The sequence below is a fragment of the Lissotriton vulgaris genome, chromosome 5 (genome assembly GCF_964263255.1).
Source record: "Lissotriton vulgaris chromosome 5, aLisVul1.2, whole genome shotgun sequence".
Classification (NCBI taxonomy): Eukaryota; Metazoa; Chordata; class Amphibia; order Caudata; family Salamandridae; genus Lissotriton; species Lissotriton vulgaris.
This window is the reverse complement of record NC_141693.1, coordinates 1,228,744,649-1,228,769,224: the sequence shown is the minus strand read 5'-3', so window position 1 is coordinate 1,228,769,224 and position 24,576 is coordinate 1,228,744,649. Positions and strand designations below refer to the sequence as shown.

Genomic DNA, 24,576 nt, shown 5'->3' with positions numbered 1-24,576 from the left:
AGAGTCTTGCCCTGACGACCTTGAATAATTCTTAAACAGATAAATACAATGTTCCTTTCATTTATTGGAAGGGGCGGGGGGGGGGGGGGGGGGGGGGGATGATGTGTGAGCCCATTACATACATTTTGCAGAGTAATGCTGCGTTTGTGTTTCATGCACCATCCATAAAAAAGGTTTTAGATCAACACAGGACCGTACATATGCGAAATTGAAGGGTGCAAAAGAGATTATTTTCAGTAAGATTAGTGAGCTGCTGCTGTGTTACAATATTGAAAGCATCCCTAACCCTGAATATTAGATGTAAACACATTTAGAATTTCGACGAGTCTGCCTGTGCACTGTCCGTGACCTGGCACGAAAGAGCTGAAACTGGATCATAAATTCAAAGCTATTCAAAACTGGGGCCTCTAAAATACGTTCGGCCCAGGGCCCCCAAAACTCTTAAAAAGTCCCCGAGCCTATCCCTAAGGCTAACGTTTTCTACTATATGGTGACAATATTCTTCCCTGCAGGAGGGCAACTAGAGCCAAATTTCGGGGAGGGGCAGGGTGTTGGGGGGGGGGGCAGGGTGCTGAAAAATATTTGGGGGGGGCTAATTCTTCCAACCATAGACAGAGTGGCTGTAAGAAGGGGTGAACACACAACAAAAGCCTCATTTACAGGTAAATGGTCTTTTAAAGACCTGTTAAGTACTCGGGTGCGGCTGTAATTAGATGCTCGACAGCCCGCAAAGTCCGCCCGGGCTGACACACACGACGGGGGGGAGGTGGGGGGGGGGGGGCTGAAGTCCTGTTAGCCCAATGGGTGTTGCGCGCCTGCTTCCCTGTGAACCTGAAGCCTAGTGATTAATTTACTGATAAGTCCCAAGATAAATTCCACGTGATTTTTTAAAACTACGAGAGAGCCTTTTTCCCCAAATAACCTGCTTACTTTCATATACTTAGTTAGTAATCCAATTGTCAGCCAGGAGTTACTTCTCATGTTTCTTTATCTACAACTCCTCTTAAGTAAAAAATTGTTGACGAATTTTAGGTGTGGGTGTGGCTCGGACTCCTCCCAAGATTGACTGCTCGCATTTGAACTTCGGTGAGCCCCCGGCGCCAACGAACTTGGAACGACAGTTGCTGCCAATGTGATCTCCAACAGAACACATGCCAACATTTTAGAAGTGAAAAGTGGGAGATTTACACAAAATAATCAGAAGAAAGTGAGAGAGCGCAAATCAAGTAAAATGTAGAAGTGCACCATATTTACAAGCACGTTGCACCAGTCTAGTTAAAGGAACATATAAGAGTGTCGAATTTATAGAGTGCATACATATAAGAGTGTTTAATTAATACAGAGTGCATATATCAGTATGAAAAGCTAATGTAGAAGTGTTTTGAGATGTTAGAATGATATTAAATTCCATGTTATGTGGCCGTTGCAGAGGAGAATGTGATGTTGCTAAACGTAGAAATGTGTAGGCCTCATGGCAGTTCACTGAGAAAGAATACGTGCCTTTACAATTTCACATGATATGGATTACTGTTGTTATAATTCAAAGTATTATTGATCATAGACTGAAAATATATGTTTTAAAGAAGTGTTTCCTATAACCAGAGTGTATAGTAAGTTAGAATACTGTTTAGGCTAAGAAATAAAGATTCATAGAGCGCACAGGCCTGTTTCATGTAATTCTAGTAGGCCTGGAGAGATAAGGTTGTTTCTTTTGATCTGCATGTGCTAGTTAAAATCAGGTCCTGTTAAGCATAAATTGTGGACCATGCTCGAAGGTTTACGACTTGTGAGATAAGCTGGAGGCCGGAATTTGGGGCCCACTTCATGGGTGTCTGTTTGCAGGTGGGAGGGGGTTTCAATCAAGAGAGTGATGAATAGGGCTCTGTTCTGGGAGACAGGCACAGGCCTGGAGGAGGGTTCAGGAATTTCCTGGGGGGTACCGTCTTGCCGGAGAAGAGCCTGAGAAGCAAGGTCAACGCTAACAAGGTGCCCAGAGGAGTATCAGCATGGAAAAAGCCAGAACCGACACCACGTGAGGGGTGTACGTGAGGGGCGTCTCTGAGGGGCGTTTCAACTGTAATTGTGATTTTGTTTAGGGACAGCACCCCTGGGTGGAGTTAGAGCAGATGGCCTGAGGAACTTTAGAGAGCGGATGGGTAGGCAGAGAGGACATAACTGCGATGCACAGATTTACAACAAAGACTAAGGGAAAGTGAGTGATCTTCTTTGGAAGTCACCACGGCGGACACCTTTTTAGGTTAAGATCTTGCTAAGTAGGGATGTCACTTAGTCTAGTGTAGGGACAGACTAATCTGGATTTTTCTTCCTTTTGTAAATGACGCTCAAGTTACAACTTGGGTCTATTCTTGCAAACTTGTTGATCTTTGAATTAGTCTTGGTGATATTCTTCTGTCGCCTAAGAGCATTTAGAGAATTCATGTTTGTATTGATGCCAGTGTATCTTTTGAACCTTATATTGAGATGCTTGTATCTCCAGTTATCTTTGGCTTTATAATAAAACTTTAAAACTTATTCGTAGTAAGTGGTTCTTCAGAATTGTGTAAAGTCTTGAACTGATTAACCTAGTAGTGGATTGCTTTTTACTCTATGACAGGTAATAAAGGTTCAGTCGACCTGAGTGGGATCTAGATCTATAGGGATCTGATAAGAGATTAAAAATCCCGCCGTATCAGTTGGTAGCAGAGGATGGTTGCCTTCTAGAGGAAGGTGATCTAGACTAGGTTAAGATTACCCCGAGGCCCCTAGAGATCGAGAGATGAGCAGCAGAAGAATCGCCTGCCGAAGAAAGTGCTGACGGTGCGAGAGAAAAGCAGCAGAGTCGGACGAGAGGGAGTATAATAAGGGTCATGCGTTGTCAGATTGCGGTGTTTTGTGTTGTATCTGTATTGTAATGTCATGCGGAGTTGAATGCGTGTAGTGTGATTGAGGGAGGGTTGTGAGCGCGCGCAACCTGGTAAAAATCTTAAGTTCAGAGAAGAGCTTAAGTGGTTCGGGTGTATCGGACATCCAGAGTAACTGTCGACCATTGTAAAGGGGGTCATGAGGTACCATTGATCGCCCGCAGGACCGCGATAGGGGGCACGCAAGAGTGAGTGTATGGGTAACAGACGCTGGTCGGAAGTTACCGTGTGTAAGTAACCTATCAGTTAAGGCGATTGTCTGGACGTTCACGGAAAGACATTTCGTCAGTAAAGGTGACAATTACAGTTAGACTGTGGGCGTACAGTCAAGGAAAGTGATCGCTTGGTCGGAAGTAATTATTTTTCAGGGTATGAATGGGACGCATGCATGACCGGGAGACGAGCTGAGAAAGGAGGGGAACTGCTGCGAAGGGGAGACGAGTGACGTCAGAGAGAGCCGCGCTGTGATAGGCTGGTTGACGCAAACCGCGCTGTGATAGGCCGGTTGGTGTGAAACCGCGCTGGGATAGGCCGGTTAGCGAGAACCGCGCTGGGATTGGTGTATTGTCATCAAGAAGTAAACGAACGCAGGGAAATAGGGAAAAATTGTAGATTTTGAACATGAAGTGTTTTAAATGCTTGAGAGCGATCTTTAAGAGAAAAAGGAGAGAATCTTATTACGGGGAAGAGGCCCCGCCAGAGGGTACACCAGCTCAATATATGGCTACGAATGTTGGGTTGCATACTATACTGTGGCTTAGCACTTGGAGTAAGATTACAGAAGGGAACGAGGAACTGACTTTTCGGAAGTACGGAACGTTTAGATTAGAAGTGTGGCACCAGCTAAAAGCAGTTATGTCTTCATTGAGACCTTTGCCTAGACCAACACAGTTTGAAGCCCTTAATGCATGGATTAGGGCGGCGCACGACAGGAATCAGAACAGACGTCAAGAAAGAGTGAGACGATCGGTAAGGGCAGTACAAGATGCCAAGAAATGGAGGGTACAGACTATTGAAGTGGATAAGTTGTACCCAGTGATAGAGGTTACAGGAGAAAAGAGAACCCCAGAGAAGGATGACGAGAGCGAATCAGAAGATAGCCTAATAAATAGGTTGTTAATAGATAGACCGCCTCCGTACAATAGAGAGATGGAAGGAATCGAGCTCTCAAGGGAAGATAGGGTTGGCATAGAGGAGAATAGACCACTCCCTATAACAGATTGGGTATCTACCAAAGGTGAGGAAACACCTCAACCTAGTCCTGTACAGAGGGTAGTCGGAAGGTTTGTGGTGCAGAAGGTGCCAGCAACGGAGTGCGTTGAGTCTCACGGATTACCAGATGCTCTTCAAGTACCCGTTACCATAGGTCCTATAGTGTCGATTTATAACCCAGAGAAAGTGAGAGAGGAGGAACAGGTACGGCTAGACAGAGAAAGGGCTGACATGGAAAGAAGGAACAACATGACAAATGCCTGGAGGCAATTGCCAAGACCGATAAAGTGGAGCACCCCATTGGATTCAGCAGTGGATCCCATAACAGATCAGGGGGGTCAGAGAGGACCGATGGATCTGAGAGGACCACGGCCGAAATCCTTTAAGGAATTGAGGGCTGACTTGAGGGAATGGGAGGCTGCCACAGAAACACAGAGTAACAGGTCAAGAGCGGAAGCTGAATGGGGAAGTCGAGGCGATGGGACATTGTCTCAGTGCGGGGCTAGCGAAAGCGGTCAGGAGTGGGACGGTAAGAGTCAGGAGAGTAGAGGAGCTACCCGTCATATCCACGGTGGAAGTAGGCAGGAGCAAGAAGGTGGAAGTACAGAGTGTGGAGGGGCGTCCCGTCTCATTCACAGTGAGGGAGACCGAAGGACGCAAGAGTACAGGGATAGCTTTAAGTGCACCCACCTGGCGACAACATACAGCATTGGAATCGCGGGAACATGGGGAGCCACGAGGTGTCTCACCATGCGTCAAGCGATCAGGGGCAGGAGCGGAATCGCGGGAACATGGGGAGCCGCGAAGGGTCTTGCCATGCGTCGAGCGATCATGGACAGCAGGGGGAATTGCGAAAGTATGAGGAATAATGGAATATCTTACCATGCACCTAGAGAAACCAGGCAGAATGGGAAATGTGGGACTATGGGGAATAGAGCAGTGTTTCACCATACACCAAGAGAGGACGGAACTGCATGGGACCTGGAGAGATGGGAGCATGGGAGGACTCCCCATAATACGCCTGAAGCCAGACGTAGGACTCAGAGCTGTGATGGGAGAGACGTAAATGGGCTCTCTAGAGACAACACACTGAAAGCTATGATAAAGGCAAAAAGGCTAGATGTGACTAGTTTAAAATCTGACCTGGACGAGATAATAGATGGTGCGTTGCCTTTAGAAAGGATTGACATGTACGAGCAAGATGAGCTGCTGTTTATAGCAAAGGATATTACTCGAAAGGCAAGAGCAACTCACGAGAAATTGTCTGAACTGGCAGACCAGTATATGGTAGACTTGTCGAGAACAAAGGCATTACAGGGTAACCATAGGTTGCAATATTCAGATCAGGACCTAGATGAGAGGAGGACAACTGGATTAAAAACACACATAAGGGAACTGATCACAGGAATAAGAGCATGAAGAGATCTAGATAAATGGGAGGAAAGGTGGTCCAAGAAAGGGACTGTCAGGCGGAGCGCGATTGTGATGTCCCCAGAGGGAGGACCACGGCGGATGGAGGCATACCCTTTGCGAGAAATAGCGAATGGGAATTATGTACATGTGCCCTGGAGTAGGGGAGATTTGGCTGCGTTTACCAATTCATTTCCGAAGTTAAGAGAGAATCCTGTAGAATGGTACAAACAGGTAGAGAGGTTTGTGAAGATCTCGAAAGTACTGTGGATTGATTTGAACACTTTATTCGACATTGTGGTCCCAGGAGACTTGTGGACAGCATGCAAAGTTAGTGTTGAATGGCCCACAGCAGAACCAGAAAGAGATGCTCAAACTAATGGACCGTCAGAAACAGTAATGATAAAATATGAAAGGGTGATAACATGGCTGAAAGATAAGGTGCCACCGCAAGATATAGATTGGGTGAAAATAGACCGAACTAGACAGGAACCCAAAGAGACAGTCCATGAATTTTATGAGCGATTGCTGAAAACGTTCAAACAATATAGTGGATTAGATGTAATGGATCCCAAAGACATAGGACAGTTTGTATCGAAGTTCGTTTTGGGGTTGAGACCTGATATTTGTTTGATGATTCAGCAACATTTAATTTGCTGGCAAAACAAGCCATTGGATGAAATTTTGAGATACGCAAGGTATTGCAGTGATGAAATAGATTCCAAAGCAAAGAAACTTAAGGAGAAGTTGATGATGGTTCAGATGCAGTCGGCTGAAAAGGGTGGACAGCAGCAACAGGGAACAGGGACGAAGGGAAGGAGATCAAATAGTCAGAATAGGGACAACGAGGAATATCCAAGACCTAGAATAGACTTTGCTACATTGAAAAAGACGACAAAGTGTCACCAGTGTCACCAGGTGGGACATTGGAAACGCGAGTGTCCCTATAACCCTGAAAACGGAGAACTGGAAGTAGAGGAGGAGGAAGTTCAGACTGTTCCAGTCCAAGGGGTGACAGTACCAAAGGGTAAGGTGGCAAAAGGGGGGACTTCGGCTCCTCGAGCTCAGTTCCCTCAACCACCAAAGATTGCGACAGGGGGCAAGATCTATAGACAAATGCCTCTTTTAGTAGAAGGAGAAGAGTGTTACTACGTCGATCCACTGACTGGACGGCGTGTGAGTAGAGAGGAGGACTGTACCCTCGGGGCAGTTCTAGAGGTGGACCAAAGAGGACCGTTTGTTGAGGCTGAGGTGGCGGGGTGCCCTATGACATTCTTAGTAGATACCGGAGCTACTCGATCAACTTTGAGATCAGCCGTGGTTCCAGGTCTGCCAATGTCGGGGGAAACAATTCAAGTGGTAGGAGTCGCAAATAGGAGAATGACTAACCCTTTGACGGAACCAGTGCTAGTGAGAATAGGAAACTACAGCGATGAACATCAGTTTGTAGTATGTGATTCTAGCCCTGTGTGTCTGTTAGGAAGAGACTTATTGTGCAAACTAAATTGCACAATATACTGCACGCCTCAGGGAGTAGAGGTACAGACTAACGACGATGATGCCGCCTTTAAAGTTGCAAATTCAAAAGTATGCGTAGAACTGTATCCTACCCTGACGGTGGAAGAGCTCCCTTGGGACTTAAGGGATATTGTGTCATCTGAAGTATGGGATTTCACTGGAGAAGAGATAGGATTGATTAAAGGAGTAGAACCAGTGAAAATCATGATAAAACCAAATGTTGAATATCCAAGAACGCTTCAATACAAATTGACCCCGGAGACGATTGCAGGAATAAAACCGGTGATCGACTCCATGATTAAGCAGGGAATACTGAAGGAAATCGTGGGTAGTCCATGCAACTCCCCGATTATGGGTTTGCAGAAACCTAGCGGGAAATTTAGAATAGTACAGGATCTCCGAAAGGTTAATAGCATAGTTGTTTCATGTTGTCCAGTGGTACCGAATCCATCAGTGATATTGTTTCAGATACCATTCCAAGCTGAGTGGTTCACAGTGATAGATCTTTGCCAGGCTTTCTTTTCAATTCCATTAGATGAGGAGAGCCAGTTTCTTTTTGCATTTAAGCTAGAAAATCGCATCTTAACATGGTGTCGTATCCCACAGGGGTATACAGAAAGCCCATCGATTTTCAACCAGCTACTGAAGAAAAATCTTGAAAGTCTAGTACTGCCACAGAACTCGGTTCTAGTTCAGTACATAGACGACCTACTTGTTGCGTCAGAAACAGAAGAAGCTTGTAAGATAGACACCATCACCTTGCTGAACCATTTAGCTGAGAATGGGCATAAGGTGTCTCCGAGCAAATTGCAGTACTGTCTGACAGAAGTCCAGTACTTGGGTCACCGAATTGAAAAAGGAAAGCGGAAGGTGTCACCAGACAGGATAGAGGCGATCATGAAGATGAATTCGCCTACGACGCAAAGAGAGGTCAGGATGTTCCTAGGAATGGTTGGTTATTGCCGACAGTGGATATCTAACTTTTCACTGAAAGCAAAACCCTTACAAAAACTGACGCACAAGGAGGTGAGTGATCCGGTACCATGGGACAAGGATTGTTTGATGTCGTTCCTACAGCTGAGAGAGGACTTGTGTCGTGCTCCAGCTTTGGGAATGCCTGATTACGAAAAACCATTTTTACTTTACTGTTGCGAAAGAGAAGGTTGTGCTTTGTCAGTCCTAGCACAAATTCATGGAAATGCCCGTAGACCAGTTGCATATTTTTCGGCTACTTTAGACCCAGTAGCCGCAGCGTTGCCCGGATGTCTCAAATCCGTTGCTGCAACGGGTGTCAGCATTGAAAGGTGTGAAAGTATTGTAATGGGACATCAATTAGTGGTGTATGTACCTCATTCTGTGGAACTGTTAATGACCAAGACCAAGACACAGCACTTGACCAATAATAGGCTCACGCGCTACGAGCAAGTTATTCTTGCTGCGGAGAACGTGACCCTTAAGAGGTGCTCTGTTTTGAATCCTGCCACTTTGATGCCACTCCCTAATGATATAGAAGACGAGGAATGTGAAGATCACGATTGCCTTGATGTGACTGAACTATGCACCAAGCCAAGACCAGATATTGTGGATGAGCCGTTGACTGACCCTGATGAAATTTTCTTTGTTGATGGCTCATGTGTAAGAGACAATACTGGTCAGTTGAGAGCAGCTTATGCTGTTTGTACCATTACTGGAGTTGTGGAAGCCGCTTGCCTGGAAGGAGTACACTCCGCTCAGGTAGCTGAAATCATTGTATTGACACGTGCCTGTTTAGCAGGTAGCAAAATTCGAGTCACCATTTATACAGATAGCCAATATGGTTTCGGTGTAGTTCATGACTTTGGGCAATTGTGGTCTGAGAGAGGTTACATGACCTCCTCAGGTTCACCTATCCGAAATGGGGAGTTTGTGCGACTATTGTTAGAAGGTCCGGCAGCAATTGCCATTGTTAAATGTGTAGCACACACCAAAGGTACAGATTTTGTGTCCCAAGGAAATCGTTATGCAGACGAGGTTGCTCGCTACTGTGCGGAGCAAGGATACTCTTTCACGGAAGTGGAAGTGGGTGGGACTCAGGAAAATACAGAGTTAAACATGATGCTAGAAACAGTTGACACTTGGGATGACTTAAAAGGCATGCAAGAGAACGCATCAGATTTTGAGAAAAAGGCATGGGAAACCGCAGGTTGTGTAAAAAGTGAAATGGATTTGTGGATTTCAGCAGATGGAAGGGCAGTATTACCAAATGAATTAGTGAGTCCAATGGCAAGACAGATACATGGTCCAGTACATTTAGGAAGAGATGCCATGCTGCGGGTATTTAGGCAGACTTGGTATAACCCCAAGTTTAGAGTAGCCGCAGAAGCAGTGTGTCAGAGATGTGTAACATGTCAGCAATTGAACGTAGGAAAAAGGACACCAACTACATTGAGTCACATTGGGAGGTCTGGTGGGCCTTTCAATCGAATGCAATTAGACTTTATTGAGATGCCAAAATGCAACCGCCTCAGGTATGTTCTGGTGATTGTATGCATATTTTCCAGATGGGTCGAGGCATACCCTACACGCAGGTGCGACACACTCACAGTAGCAAAGCTGTTGCTTAGAGAGTTAATACCACGCTTCGGGGTGCCGACCTCTTTGGAATCAGATAGAGGGACACATTTCAACAGTGAAGTTGTGAAGATGCTTTGCTCCGCATTAAATATTGATCAGAAGTTGCACTGTAGCTATCGACCTGAGGCTTCGGGAATCGTGGAGCAGATAAACGGGACTATAAAATCCTGAATGGCCAAAGTGTATTCATCGACATCCTTAAGCTGGCGTGATGCCCTGCCATTGGTACTCATGAGTATACGTAGCACACCAGACAGGAGAACAGGTCTCTCCCCACACGAGGTTCTAATGGGGAGGGCAATGAGACTTCCATCTGTTCCAACTGCAGCTTTGTTGAATATCACAGATGATCTGATCCTGGATTATTGCAAGGGACTTTCTGATGTCATTCATTCTGTGTCTCTTCAGGTGCAGGCTGCTGAAATTCCATCTTCCAGAGACCTATGTCACGACCTGTGCCCTGGTGACTGGGTGCTGGTGAAGAAACACGTCCGGAAGAACTGCCTAGACGTGCGCTGGAAGGGCCCATACCAGATTATTCTGACAACGAATACTGCAGTAAAGTGTGGAGGACTGCCAAATTGGATTCACGCCTCCCACACTTGAAGAGTTCCAGCACCCCTGGAAGAAACAGCTCCTCTCACAGATGAAAATCCAGCGGTGGACGACGAACCACTAGAGGGGATCAGTCAAGCTGTGGGGGTGTCGGAGGAAGCTGGGAGTGCTTCAGATCAAGCGGAAGAAAGACAGGACGACAGTGAAACTGATGTTGCCACAGAAGGAGAAAGTTGCTGTGAATACGGCTCAGACACTGATCAAGTCACAAGTGATCAAGAACCGAGTGTGAGGACAAGAAATAGGAGAACAAGGCGTGGAGAAGCTAGTTGGCCTGAAAGGAAGAAGAGGCTGAGCTTGAAGCCAACTCCAGGGAGAACCCTTGCTCCTATATCTGAAGACTCAGATCTGGACGAAGGTGCACGGAATCAAGAACAGGAGGGTCCAAGAAGATCAAGGAGGGTGCGAGTGCCCTGCAGAAGATACGCCACTCCTGAGTGGACCTACCTAGCAGCAGATGTCTAGTGCACGGAGATCCGGGAGGGTGAGGGAAGTGACAGTGACCAGTACTGACCCAATCAAAACATTGGAAGTGGTGTTGTTGGTACCTGGATCGAAGGGTTGCTGACACTCACTGTCCCCAATCCTCCTTATCTGAGCAGAATAAGAGAACTGGTTTTAAACAGAGTAGAATTTCCAACTTTTGGTCCAACGATACCAGCACTCGAGGAGATCATTCTTCGCTTAGAAATTTTAGAATACGTGATTAGAGCCGCTGGAACAGGCATGATTACAGACTGCTAAAGACTTTGTAAACAAAAAGATTGAGAGATAACCTAGCGCCAAGTGGAAGAAGAAGAAATTCAGGGACTTTTTCCATTTAGTGGACGGAAAAGGGCTAGGGTTGTCTGTTTCTATAAATTCAAAGACTGATCTTGCAAAAGGGATTATCCGCTTCCAGGTGTGGTTCGAAAAGACCGAATAAGCAAGGAAAACACTGTTGAAGGAGGAAAGAAGAGAGACTTTGTGTTGCGAGAGAAAATAGAACTACACTGTCTTGAGATCATGGAGGCCGGCAACCCGAACCGCAAGGCAAAATGCATAGTAGGCACACTTTTAGTGGGAGTAATTTTTCTTATAGTTTTAGTAGTTACTGTATCATATATAGTGGGACATGAAAATGAAGAGAAGGCAACAAAAGCAGCAAAAGTTGCAGTGACACCGAAACCTACTACTGCTGGTCAAAGGGGGGACAATACAGAGAAAGATAAAGCTTTGCTAGCAGCAGAAGCTCGTAGGTTGCACGTAGATGAATCACAAGGAAATTTCAAATCAAATGCATATGCTAAATTACTGTATGAATACATTGATGCTATGGATGCAAAGGACTGCTACGTCTGCATGCAATTGCGAGCCTCTGTAGACGAAGGTATTAGGTACCATCATCTTCCATTGACTTATGGAATCACATGTAGTTTGTTGCTTAGTATATTTTATGAACGCGATAGCTTTGAGTATTATTTTTCAAACTTTGACGCTGTTTTACCAGAGGTCCCGGCCTACAAGCATATGAACAAGTGGGACTATTATAATAGTGAGGATCGATTAAGGAAATTTTTCATTCTTTGGAGAACGCTAGATACTTCATATGCCCGAAGAAATAATTTGACTTGTAAAGTGTCAGAAATTGAGAAAAAGTTTATAGGGCAGGTGGATGATCGGTACAGGAGGCAGAAGATCCTAAAGGCTTCGGGTCAATGGAAAACAGATTGGACTGAGGAGGAAAAGTCACACAAGAGGAAGGGTAGTAATGGTCCAATAGCTTTAGATCGAGTGCAACGAGGGAAACTATGTATATACAGGGGTAAAACCTACTATGAGAATGTGTTTGTGGGAGAAGTAAGTTGTGAACATGCTTTCCAAATAGAATACTATACAAAGGATTTTTTGAAGGGAATGCAGGTGATCCCAAATGTATATTTTGTCTGTGGAAGAAATGCATACGTGAAACTACCGGATAATTGGTACAGATCATGTTATTTAGCAATTGTCTTCCCCAAAATATATCATGCTAAGGATCTAGAAATCATAGAGGGAAGAAAACAAGCCAGAGGGAGAAGGGATGTAAGCACTGAGGAGGTAATTGGAGACGTATTTGGTGCTTTGTTCCCTCTTTTAGGGTTAATACTGAATGATGTCAAGATTAGGAGATTGGCAACAGTCGTAGATAGATTATCTGCCAGTACTGCTAGATTACTAATGCTGGTGGAGGGAGAGATGCAATCGATAAGGGCAATGGTTCTCCAGAACCGACTTGCTCCAGATGTTCTGTTAGCCAAAGAGGGCGGAGTCTGTAAGGCTTTGAAGGTCCAGGAATGTTGCACTTACATTCCAGACAACTCAGAACCTCTTGAAAAATATATACAGAACATCACTGAAATTCATCATGAGATTGAGGATCTGACACAGGTAAATGTGTGGGAAAAAGTGGGTAATGGAATGGGTGAAGTTGGAGGTTGGTTTGCCAACCTAGGAAAGGGTATCATTTGGTACATACTGAAACCTATCATCAAAATGGTGATTTGTGTAATCACATTGTGGGGGTTGGTGCGGCTGTATCAATGGTATAGATCAAATAGGTTGCAAAGATCCATGAGAGAGCAGGAGCAGAAGTTAGCTGCGATGCAGGATAACCAGTACAGGAGTCTGAGGGCTCTAGAGATGATGAAGCGAGGGAGCACTGCAATGAGTTCTGTTTGATTCAATTCATACCCTCAGGGATGGTGTTGTGATGGTTATGACCCCTAAAGGTCATCAAAGGGGGGAACTGAGAGAGGGCAAATCAAGTAAAATGTAGAAGTGCACCATATTTACAAGCACGTTGCACCAGTCTAGTTAAAGGAACATATAAGAGTGTCGAATTTATAGAGTGCATACATATAAGAGTGTTTAATTAATACAGAGTGCATATATCAGTATGAAAAGCTAATGTAGAAGTGTTTTGAGATGTTAGAATGATATTAAATTCCATGTTATGTGGCCGTTGCAGAGGAGAATGTGATGTTGCTAAACGTAGAAATGTGTAGGCCTCATGGCAGTTCACTGAGAAAGAATACGTGCCTTTACAATTTCACATGATATGGATTACTGTTGTTATAATTCAAAGTATTATTGATCATAGACTGAAAATATATGTTTTATAGAAGTGTTTCCTATAACCAGAGTGTATAATAAGTTAGAATACTGTTTAGGCTAAGAAATAAAGATTCATAGAGCGCACAGGCCTGTTTCATGTAATTCTAGTAGGCCTGGAGAGATAAGGTTGTTTCTTTTGATCTGCATGTGCTAGTTAAAATCAGGTCGTGTTAAGCATAAATTGTGGACCATGGTCAAAGGTTTACGACTTGTGAGATAAGCTGGAGGCCGGAATTTGGGGCCCACTTCATGGGTGTCTGTTTGCAGGTGCGAGGGGGTTCCAATCAAGAGAGTGATGAATAGGGCTCTGTTCTGGGAGACAGGCACAGGCCTGGAGGAGGGTTCAGGAATTTCCTGGGGGGTACCGTCTTGCCAGAGAAGAGCCTGAGAAGCAAGGTCAACGCTAACAAGGAGCCCAGAGGAGTATCAGCATGGAAAAAGCCAGAACCGACACCACGTGAGGGGTGTACGTGAGGGGCGTCTCTGAGGGGCGTTTCAACTGTAATTGTGATTTTGTATTAGGGACAGCACCACTGGGTGGAGTTAGAGCAGATGGCCTGAGGAACTTTAGAGAGCGGATGGGTAGGCAGAGAAGACATAACTGCGATGCACAGATTTACAACAAAGACTAAGGGAAAGTGAGTGATCTTCCTTGGATGTCACCACGGCTGACACCTTTTTAGGTTAAGATCTTGCTAAGTAGGGATGTCACTTAGTCTAGTGTAGGGACAGTCTAATCTGGATTTTTCTTCCTTTTGTAAATGACGCTCAAGTTACAACTTGGGTCTATTCTTGCAAACTTGCTGATCTTTGAATTAGTCTTGGTGATATTCTTCTGTCGCCTAAGAGCATTTAGAGAATTCATGTTTGTATTGATGCCAGTGTATCTTTTGAACCTTATATTGAGATGCTTGTATCTCCAGTTATCTTTGGCTTTATAATAAAACTTTAAAACTTATTCGTAGTAAGTGGTTCTTCAGAGTTGTGTAAAGTCTTGAACTGATTATCCTAGTAGTGGATTGCTTTTTACTCTATGACAGGTAATAAAGGTTCAGTCGACCTGAGTGGGATCTAGATCTATAGGGATCTGATAAGAGATCAAAAATCCCGCTGTATCAAAAGTATTTCCCCCATTGACATCTACTGAGGCCCGAATAGGGTTATTGTCATGTATAGGACTTGCAAGTTTGCTGCTGCAGGATCAGATATTAGAAATGCAAATATAAGGTTATTTTCTAACCTGTCAGGAGCACAGAGAAAGCACCATGGCAGGCTGAGAAAGCCGGATAAAAATGTTGTATATTGGCCTGCAGGAGCAGATCACTGGCAGTGCATACTCAGTCACACAAGATCAGTACCTGTCAGCTGAAGCCACCAAAGGATCAGGTTTTTGCATGTAGGATTCGGGTGGCGGGAGACTACAATTGAAATTGGTAGTCTCCTGCCTAAATCGGGAGGGTTGGCATGTATGCAACAGAGATCAGGGAGGCAGTATTTTCCTCCCTCACGATTGCTGAGCTAGAATTTGGTGTTCCTGCTGCTTTAGGTGGGGTTTCATTTCACGAACGTCGACGCCAGTGCAATCAAGATGGTGCCACCTAGGAATGGCGATACAACCGCTGGCGTTATTGAGTTGCCATACAATATGAACTCCTTCATAGGACTTGACGCTCTTCTACTGCAGGGCACTTCTCTCCTTCCTACCGGTTATACTTAATTCTCACAGAGCTCATGTTTAACGTTCTGCTATGATAGCGCCCTGGTTCCCAACATCATTTGCTCCACAAGGCTCCCTAGGCCCAAGACAGCCAGGTGACCACATGGAGCTTTAACCTAAGGGTCTCCAAGGATTAGAGGACATGTTTCTAGCGCTTTGAAAGTGCCGTAGAAAAGCTACAGTTGTGAATTCAGTTTCACTAACTAAATGCTGGGTGCCCTCCTACTTAGACCCATGTACATACTCAATATCATAGTGCTCAGATCTAGTGGCAAATTTACAAGTCCGGCTCTCACTATCACGGAGAATCTAGTATATAAGTAATCTTGATAAAGTCACAGTTTCCCAAACTTTCTTTTGGCTACCCACCGATGTGCTACAACCAAACTCGCAGAGTCTTATTGACGATTCCACTGACTACTACACCCTGAGCTGCTTTTTTGCCTCGCCATACCTCTGCTTTGTCTGGTCGCTCTAAGTCACCCAGCTGCCTATCCTACTCTACCTTGGTGACCACCTCTCAGTCTTTCTTACCTTGTAACATGGCTGACTCCAAGAACATAAAAGAAAAAGAAGGTATAGAAAACTTTAAAATTGCCAAACAAGATGCTCCGTTACTCGATTCTCCAGTCAAGGATAAGTCAAACAATCTGACCAAACCCGAAGCTACAGTTAAAAAACGGAATGCTGTCCAAGACATCGCCCAAAGCAATAAAATGAATACGGACTTGTTGCAGGTTGAAATGCCTGGTATTAGGAAGGATCTTAAAGACCGGACCATTAGTCTTAAGCAGGCATAGAGCAGATTTGGTACTATTGAAGACCGCAACAATGCACACTTCAAACAATTACTGAGTTATAGAAAAGCAATGATGTTTATGTAAAGAGAATTACTTCACTCACCAAATCATAGAAAACTGTTTGATTCAGAAAGTAAGAACTTACTTTTCAGGTAGTATCACAGCAACGTCAAAATCAGTTGGGGTGAGACGTCTGACATCTGCATAGACTCGCTCCTTGTAGCCCGGTAGGAGGGAATTTCCACCGGTTAGTACAATATTCTTGAAGAAATGGGGCTGCATTTCTTAAAATAGAAAAAAAAGTTAATTATACAAGGACAGAGTCTATAAACAGTGTATATTGAGTACATTAGAAGGATCTCCACTGGATACCGTTTCAAGACAGAGGGACTGATATAGAGTTTGGTGACAGGTTACTTGCCACAAACGTGATGGCTATCCCATCCACCGCATAACAAGAGGATTATATCCAAAGGCACTTTTAACCCTTTCGATGCTGATGACGAGCTCAGCTCGTCATCACCCACGGGTGGCGTGTGCTGATGACGAGCTGAGCTCGTCATGTAACGCTGCTTTTAAAAAAAAGCCACACAGCGCGAAAATCGCCGCAGCATCGATGCGGTTAATACAGTGGACAGGATATATGGCACATTTGTGACTGTGTAACCCATTCACCAAACTCTAAATCCGGTCCAAAATGTCCTCAATGTTGAAGTATGAAAACAATCGTGCTCCTAGTTAAGTGGAAATAAATCTCTACATACAAGTCAGACAGTTTAAGGAGTAAGGGAAAATCTACTCCTCTCCATTTCTCACGTCAAGCTCAAAAGCAGAGGAGAGAGAACCTTTTCAGTCCAAGGGCCCCTCTTTTGGAGCACTTTGTTAGTGAAACAATCTAAGGTAATTACTTGTTTTAAGAATGTAACAAGAAAGAGAGAGGGCTAGGAGCTAGTTGTGGTACAGTACCCATGCTTACTGTGCTAATCTCAATTACAACAAGGGGTAACTGTTCCAAGTGTGGGCACAATGCTCATCTACATCAAAGAGAAAGAGAAAAGAAGTGGGAACAAGAGAAACCTAGGTCTAAACCCCAAAGACTTAAGGCAAGCGCAAGTCATGTCTCTTGATCCCCTCACACATCCCAAGGGATGTCATGCTTCATCATCGGGCGTTGCTCCTCGTCGAGCGGATGCTGCAATGCCCTATGGGTCCCTGGAAGGGTCGCTTTAGCAGACCTGGAGGTCGTCTGTTACTGATAGGGCATATTGTGCCTCAAGGTTTTCTTAACCTGGCAAGGGAACCTATGTATTAAACTTAATTCTCCCTGGTATCCCTTAGCCGGCCCAATGAGGGTCAACGCCCGATGATGAAGCATGACACCCCTCGGGATGAGTCAGGGCATCAAAAGACAAGACTTGTGCTTGCCTCTAGTCTGTGGGGTTTAGACCTAGGTTTCTCTTGTTCCCACTTCTTTTCTCTTTTGAGTGGATGACTATTGCGCCCACACTTGGAACAGTTACTCTTTGTTGGAATTGAGTTTTTTTGTTAAGAATGCTCTTAAATCACACTTGATTCAGGTGACCGGATGATCCACCTCAAGAGAGGCCACATAATGTAATAATTCATATATGTTAATACTTAAAACAAAATGGACGCATCAGTCACAATCTTTCTAGTAGGAAATGCCTACTCGAGAAGTCAAGTAGCATTGTGAAAAAAATGAGATCAGGAATAATCAACTGAATGTGTGGCAGTAACCAAAATTGAGGGTCCATAAAGATGGTAAAAGAAAACAAAATAATCAATGTTCCTACCCATCCAAAAATGCCATAACATGTCTGTCTATCACACTAAGAAAGATTCACTACCAGGTCTACCCGAGTAGTACGGTTTGCCTGTTCCACTCAACCACCTCCTTCCTCCTAACCTGCTGACTTGTGACCTCTCCATGCCCTACCTCAATCACCCTGAACGGGAAACATCCTCAAGAACGACTTCCGGAATCGCAACCCAAACAACAATTAGCCTGAACCAAGCATGTGCGTGGTTCAGGCTAAGACGGTATAGTGTTCATGCAGGGAAGAGTTCAGAGGAGCGGCAGACCGGAAACAGGTAGGAGGGGTTTGTGGGTGGAGGGGGGGTTCGAGTTCGTTTTTTAGGGGGACAGGGGGTTCGGGTTAGCTTTTAGGTGGTGGGGGGGATTCATGATAGATTTTAGGGGTGGGTGTTTGTGTTAGCTTTTAGGGGGTGGGAGGGGATAGTTAGTTTTTAGAGGTGGGGAAACGGGTTAGTATTTAGGGAGGGGTTTAAGTCAATTTTGTAGAGCTGGGGGGTTCAGGGTAGTTTTTAAGGTGGTGGGGGGATTTAGTATTGTTTTAAGGGGGTGGGATGAGGTTGATTAGAGTGTAGTAGTTGATTGCGGAGTTCGTGGTTTAGTAAATCGTGTTAAAAAAGTTAGTGGTTTGGCTTTGGTCATTGCTAAGCCTTCGTCGTTCAGGCACTTGTGATTTTGTAGGTAGTTGTTTAGTCATAGAACCCCCTGAACATTATCCCCACACCACCCACTGTACCCTGCTCTCCAAAGTCACTCCCATCTCATACAATCAGAATCCATTTTCTGCATTGCTACCTTGTCTCTGTTCCTGCCTTAAAAATGCAGAATACTGGGGGGAGGAGCCACGCACCATCCCAAGATGGCCGCGTAAAACCTCGGCTCCGAGGCACCCGTTCCATAGCCCTACTATCCTGTCCTTTATCCTGACCCCGAAGTACGCAGCCCGGTAAAGGAAGTGCAGCGGTACTCCTGATCGCAACTCCGGCCCCGCTGTGACACTGGGGGCCAGAGATACGAAACTTTGCGTGTGCGGCCTGTGCAGGTTCTGAAGCCGGGGGCTCGAGTGAGGGCTGTGGCCGGGCCCAAAGCAAACAACATCCGGGCCGGAAACCGGAAGTCATCGGGCCAGCCCCGGTTTTTGTGCAAATTCTCAGCGGGGGCCTCGATGATCTGCAGCGGCGGGTCGGATGAGTGGGGGCACACTGAGGAGGCACCCCCGTCTCCCCGCATGTGATACCCCGGGCGGCGGTGGTGACGTGTAGCCTGAGAGGATCCTAGTGTGGCAGCAGGCTGTGCGAGTACAGTGGAGAGGCGGCGAGGCCCAGAGGGGGCCACTGGCGGTACTGGGAGCTTGGGGGCGCGTGGAGGGCAGAGACTTGTTTGGTTGGCCCCCCTCCTATATCCCGGAGAAACGTGAGATGCGCCCCATGGAGCAAGTTCCTGTGCCGATGAAGACTGCCCAGGACGGTGACCTGCCAGTTGACCCCGTGGCGAGGTTTGTGGCTCCGGAGGGTCCGTGGTCACTAGTGGGCCCCTCGGTGACCATTAATGGGCCCAAAAGCACACCAGAACAGTGCGGCCCTCTAAAGAAGCGCCACCACCAAGGGGATATTGTTGCGGCCACGGCGGACCCCAAATTTACTAAATTCAGGCTGCTCCTTGGGCTCAGGGGGCTGCACTCCACCTCATTGCCTGCGGGTTTCTCCTGCCTCTGGACTGGGATCACCTAGACACGTCGAGGCGCATAAGGAGCGGGGTGGACGGCTGACTGGGTCGGCCCGGCCTGGAACCATCATCACACCTGCAGGAGGAAGGAGTGCTGACGCACTCAAGGTATAGCGTCTCTGATGGCTACCAAACCAGAGGTTGACAGACACCAACCGCGAACCTATAAAGGGGCAAGGAAGATCCAGACTAGAAAATTTGACCGCTATACAATGCCTAGGGGTTCCCCTAAATACTCAAGACAGGCTCAGTCGGCAGGGGGAGAGTCTTCGGGCCCTACGGTCGAGCCAACGCTCTTGGATGTTATGGCGGCCATAGATGGAATCAAGTCGTCACTGGGACAGAAAATGGAGTTGCTTGACAACAAATTGGACACAGTCACAACAGAGGTCAATCTCATCCAGGTGGACCTCACGAAAGTAAACGAAAAAGTCAAGTCAGTGGATATCAAGACTGCCAGCTTAACTGACAATGTCGAAGCCTGGAACGCTTTGCACGAGGCATCAGCAAACCGAGACCCCACAGCCTTCTGGAAAGCAGTCAATGCCCCTTTCTTGGTTGGGAGTAACAAAGGAAGTATTGAAATAGCTATAACAGAAGTGGAGTGAATCTCACATTATTACAAACTATACAATATTGTAACCAATGATGAACAAGAAATACAAGTAAATGGGGTCGACCTCCAGTCTCCCCCTCCATTCTCAAGCTATCTTTGGCCTTTACCTTGAGCGAGGTCAATATGGCCATAGGTGCAAGTGTTGGTGGTAAGGCGCCGGGGCCTGATTGTATCTCGGTGGACTTATTTAAGTCCAAATTTGGCCCTCTGGGGACCAATTTTAATGCAAGTTTTTAACACATGCTGTTCACAGGGACTTTTAATGACTTGGTATGACTCTATAATTGTACCTATTTTTAAAAAGGGCAATAGATCGAGTCCTGCCTGTTATCGCCCAATTTCATTATTAGACTCTACTGTGAAGATCTTGGGACGGGTGATATTATAGAGATTACAGGCCTGGACGGACGAACACAGCATCATAAGTGATTTACAATATGGGTTCCGCAAGGGTTTGGGCATCATTGAACAGAGACTAAATTTATATATTTTATTGAAAAAATATAGAAAAGCTAAAGGCGAAAGATTGTTTTTAACCTTCGTTGACCTAACGGCTGCTTTTGACTACGTTGCTCACGGAAAGTTATGGTCAATCCTGGGGACGCAGGGGGCAGACCCCACTTTAATTTAATTCCTAATGCAGCTTTATATAGGTACTAGGGCTAGGGTGCGTTTTGGGCTGGATGGAGAATGTACGAAAAGTTTTAGAGTTAAGAAAGGTGTTAGACAAGGCTGCGTCCTTGCTCCCTTCCTGTTCACTATGTATATAAATAATTTAGAGGCCACCCTGGTAAAGGAGTGCAGGGATCTACCATCAGCTGCCACCCGCCCTATCCCTGCGCTCCTTTACGCAGACAATGCGGTTCTCGTGTCACGTATGCCTCTTACAAAGGGTAGTCACCTCTTTTATAAACTTCATGTCTAAACTGGGCCTTACCATTAACCACTCAAAAACATTTGCCATGAACTGTGGCAATGGAGCCAATAAAAAGAGTAACCCTATTTTTATCAACAAAAAGGTAATTGAACGCACCAAAACATTTTCTGATCTAGGGCTTTTATTCGAGCGATCAGGATCCTTGACTAGTGCAGTTAAATCCAGAAGGCCCCTTTTCTGTAAGTCTCTGATGGCTTTAGCTAACTTTAGCAGTAAATTAGGGAAACGCCTTCAAGGTGAATTACTGCACATATTCAAGGTAAAATGTATTGCGGTTTCAACTTATGGGGCAGGAATTTGGGGTTTCTCCAACGTTAACTCACGACAAACGGCAGAAATACGTTTTTAAAATACCTTTTGTCTGTACCTGAAAGCACGCCTAACTTCATCTGCCATGTCGAACTTGGTCTACCCTATCTGAAGGACTTGATTAAGATCCAGCCCGTCCTCCTTTGGCATAGGGTTAGGACCACAGATGAGTCAGCCTTCAATCGCCTTATATTAAAAGACGCTATGGGGCTTGACGGTGCCAAAAGTTTGGGATGGTTAGAATATGTTAAATTATTCTAAAGCCAGTTAGGCCACGAAGAATACTATAATGATCCTTACACCTTATGCAACGTCTCTAGAAAGGATCTAAAAATTGTTTGCATGAGATATTTGAACGAAAAGAGAATCAGGATTGAAATGGATAAACCCACGGTCCAATCACACCATCTCACCTTGGCCTTTGAGCATATTCAGCCATATATCCCGATGGTCCTTAGCAATTATGAAAGATTTTTGTTAACGAGCTTCAGGTTAAACATTATTTTCAGGTCACTGAGTTTTCCAAAACTGAATGACTGGTCGAGAACATTAAGTAAATGTGCGATTATCTTTCCGCACAATCCTCTATACATATTATGTTCTTCTGTAAAATGTTATCTTAACCCCAGAAAAAGATGGATTGTACCAGTGCTTAAAAAACTAGGATTGAGGCAGTGCCGCCCAGCATATTTGGTACTACAATTCCTGGACAGTTAATTTATAATTGCCTCTATTACTGCGTTTTTAAAGTCTGTTTTTAAATTGCGTAAATCAATTGTGACATGATCCGACCATGTTATAAACTGTTCTCTTTTTATTATTTTTAAATTGTATAATTTATGAATTGTGCTTTCATGGAATGCTTTATTAAGTATCCGAATAAAGTAATTTTGATTGATTGAACAGACAATGTGGTGTTGCTCCAACAAGAAGTGAGAGACCTCAAAGCTTCTCGTGACCTGACTGAACGAAAGCTGGATATTTTGAAGGGAGGGCTAGGCGCAACATACGCATTCTTGGGGTACCCGAGAAATCCAAAGGCACAGCACCGGACTTATTTGTGGAGGACCTCATCCTTAAACACCTTAAGCCTAAGGGACTCAGCAATTTTTTCACCATTGAGCACACGCACAGGGTGCCGGGAGGGCCACCCAAGCCGGGAGCGCCCCTGCGCCCGATGATTGCAAGGATGTTGCACTTCAGGTACAGAGATGCGATCCTACAGGCAGCTCGCTCCGGGGCCACACTACGGTATGAAAACGCCACCCTCTCATTTTTCCCTGACTTCACGCAAACCATTCAGAAACAACGCCGAAACTTCCTTGTGGTAAAGAAAAAACGTAGAGAAAAAGGGATGAAATATGCTATGATGTTTCCGGCATGATTGAGGGTGGAGGTCAAGGGGAGAGCCTGGTTCTGGTTTTTCGACAATCCGGAGGTGGCATCGGTGTGGATTGACAGTCGTCCCCCTGGAGTCCCGGAGGGACGAGATCAACACGGTGAAAGCACACCGCAGGAGCAGGAATGAAGGAGGCCACATGATGCACGGGACTATGGTGCTCTGTCAGGTAGTGGGGGTTTGACCCACGGTACTCCCTTGTTTGAACTTGTAGACTATGTGACATTCATGGGTTGAGACGGCTTCGGGGAGACTGTCCGGATTTGGGCTGAAAGGGGGGGGGGGGACTTCGGTTTCCTCCTCATTACTACTTTTAGTTAACTAGTTGTCTAGAGTGTGGGGCAACAGGCACACTGCCAGTTGGGGATGGGCATAAGCCATGAGCAGGGGTACAGGGAGGGAGGGACAGGGGTTTAGTGTTTATCCCTGTTTTTGGGGGCGCACTGTTTGGGGGAATGTTCGTTGTTTTAGTTAGGTTTTCAACATCAGGTGACAGCAAAATGTACACGACGTTCCTATACCAGTTACATGATGAACAATAGAAAGGGATCGGGGATTAGAGTGCTGAGCTGGAATGTGAATGGATTGGGCGACAAAATAAAGAGGGGAATGGTTAGCCAGTTTATCAGACCTCATTCGCCGGACGTGGTACTTTTACAGGAGAACATCTGATTGGAAATAGGTGCATGGCCCTCCATAAAGGTGGTTACAAGCTGGTGGATAATGCAGGTTTTACTACAGGGTCAAGGGAGGTTGGCATACTGGTAAAAACCTAATTTCCCCTGACTATTCAGGCTACCTGGTCCGATCAAAGGGGTAGGTATACCGGTATATCTGGGCAGTGGGAAGGGAGGACGGCTACCTTTGTCTCCATTTACTTACCGTCTGGCCTTCTGTCGGAGACATTTCAGGACCTGGGGTCCATTTTCTTGATCCTGCCCTTGGGCCTCCTGGTGTAGGGGGCGACTTTAATGCAGTCATGGACGGTGAGATGGACCGGCACCCCGCTTGAACGCTGAGACCGGCGCAGAGGTGGCTCCCTGAATTTCTGGATACAAAGGGGCTTGTAGACGGCTGGCGAGTGCGCAACACAGGTACCGCACAGTATACACGTGTCGTGCGCACACCATAGCTTGTCTAGTATAGATTACGTTCTGGTCCCGGCTGCTCAGGCACATGTACTTCGGAAAGTGCAACACCTTGGGAGGGGCGTCTCGGATCACTCCCTGGTTTGGCTCCTAATGGAATCTGACCAGGTGAATGCAGGCAGAATAGCCCCTATTAGTCCGTGGCACCTGAGAGACCCTTCTACGAAGAAAAGCATAGTTAAAGCCACGGATAGGTATTTACGGGAGAATCAGGCCAAGGTGGACTCGGCGCAGACCTTGTGGGAGGCGTATAAGACTTATCAGGGGGGGAAGGCTGTATCTCTGATTGCAGGGAAAAAGAGGGGACGGCAGTCCAATTTGGAAAAAGCTGAAGAGGAAGTGATAAAGCTGGAAAGGGAGGTCTCTCGTGCAGCGACCCCTGAGGGCCTTCACCGTTTGAAACTGCGCCAGGATGAGTATGGTTGTATTGCCAGAGACAGTGCCAGGGCACAGAACGGAGAGACTCAGAGTAGGGTATATGAGCATGGTGACAAGGCTGGAAAACTGATTGCATGGTTGGAAAGGAGGGAGTGGGCGTCGATGCTGGTACCGGAGATACAGCGGGAAGACTCCAGTACTATAACAGACCCGCAAGCTATTGCCGACGCATTTGCAGACTATTATCGTGGGGTGTATAGTTCGGCGGGTGTATACACAGAAGCGGACA

General features: G+C 45.8%; 1 protein-coding gene across 2 annotated transcripts in view; it reads right to left on the bottom strand.

Annotated features, from left to right (window-relative positions):
• ACTR6 (actin related protein 6) overlaps positions 1 to 24,576 on the bottom strand; it is a 306,657-nt gene that overhangs the window by 42,840 nt on the left and 239,241 nt on the right. For both annotated transcript variants that reach the window (XM_086920320.1, XM_086920322.1), the window contains exon 10: positions 16,087 to 16,225. In XM_086920320.1, the coding sequence (XP_086776446.1) occupies positions 16,087 to 16,225 (139 nt within the window). The remainder of the gene's footprint in view (positions 1 to 16,086; positions 16,226 to 24,576) is intronic.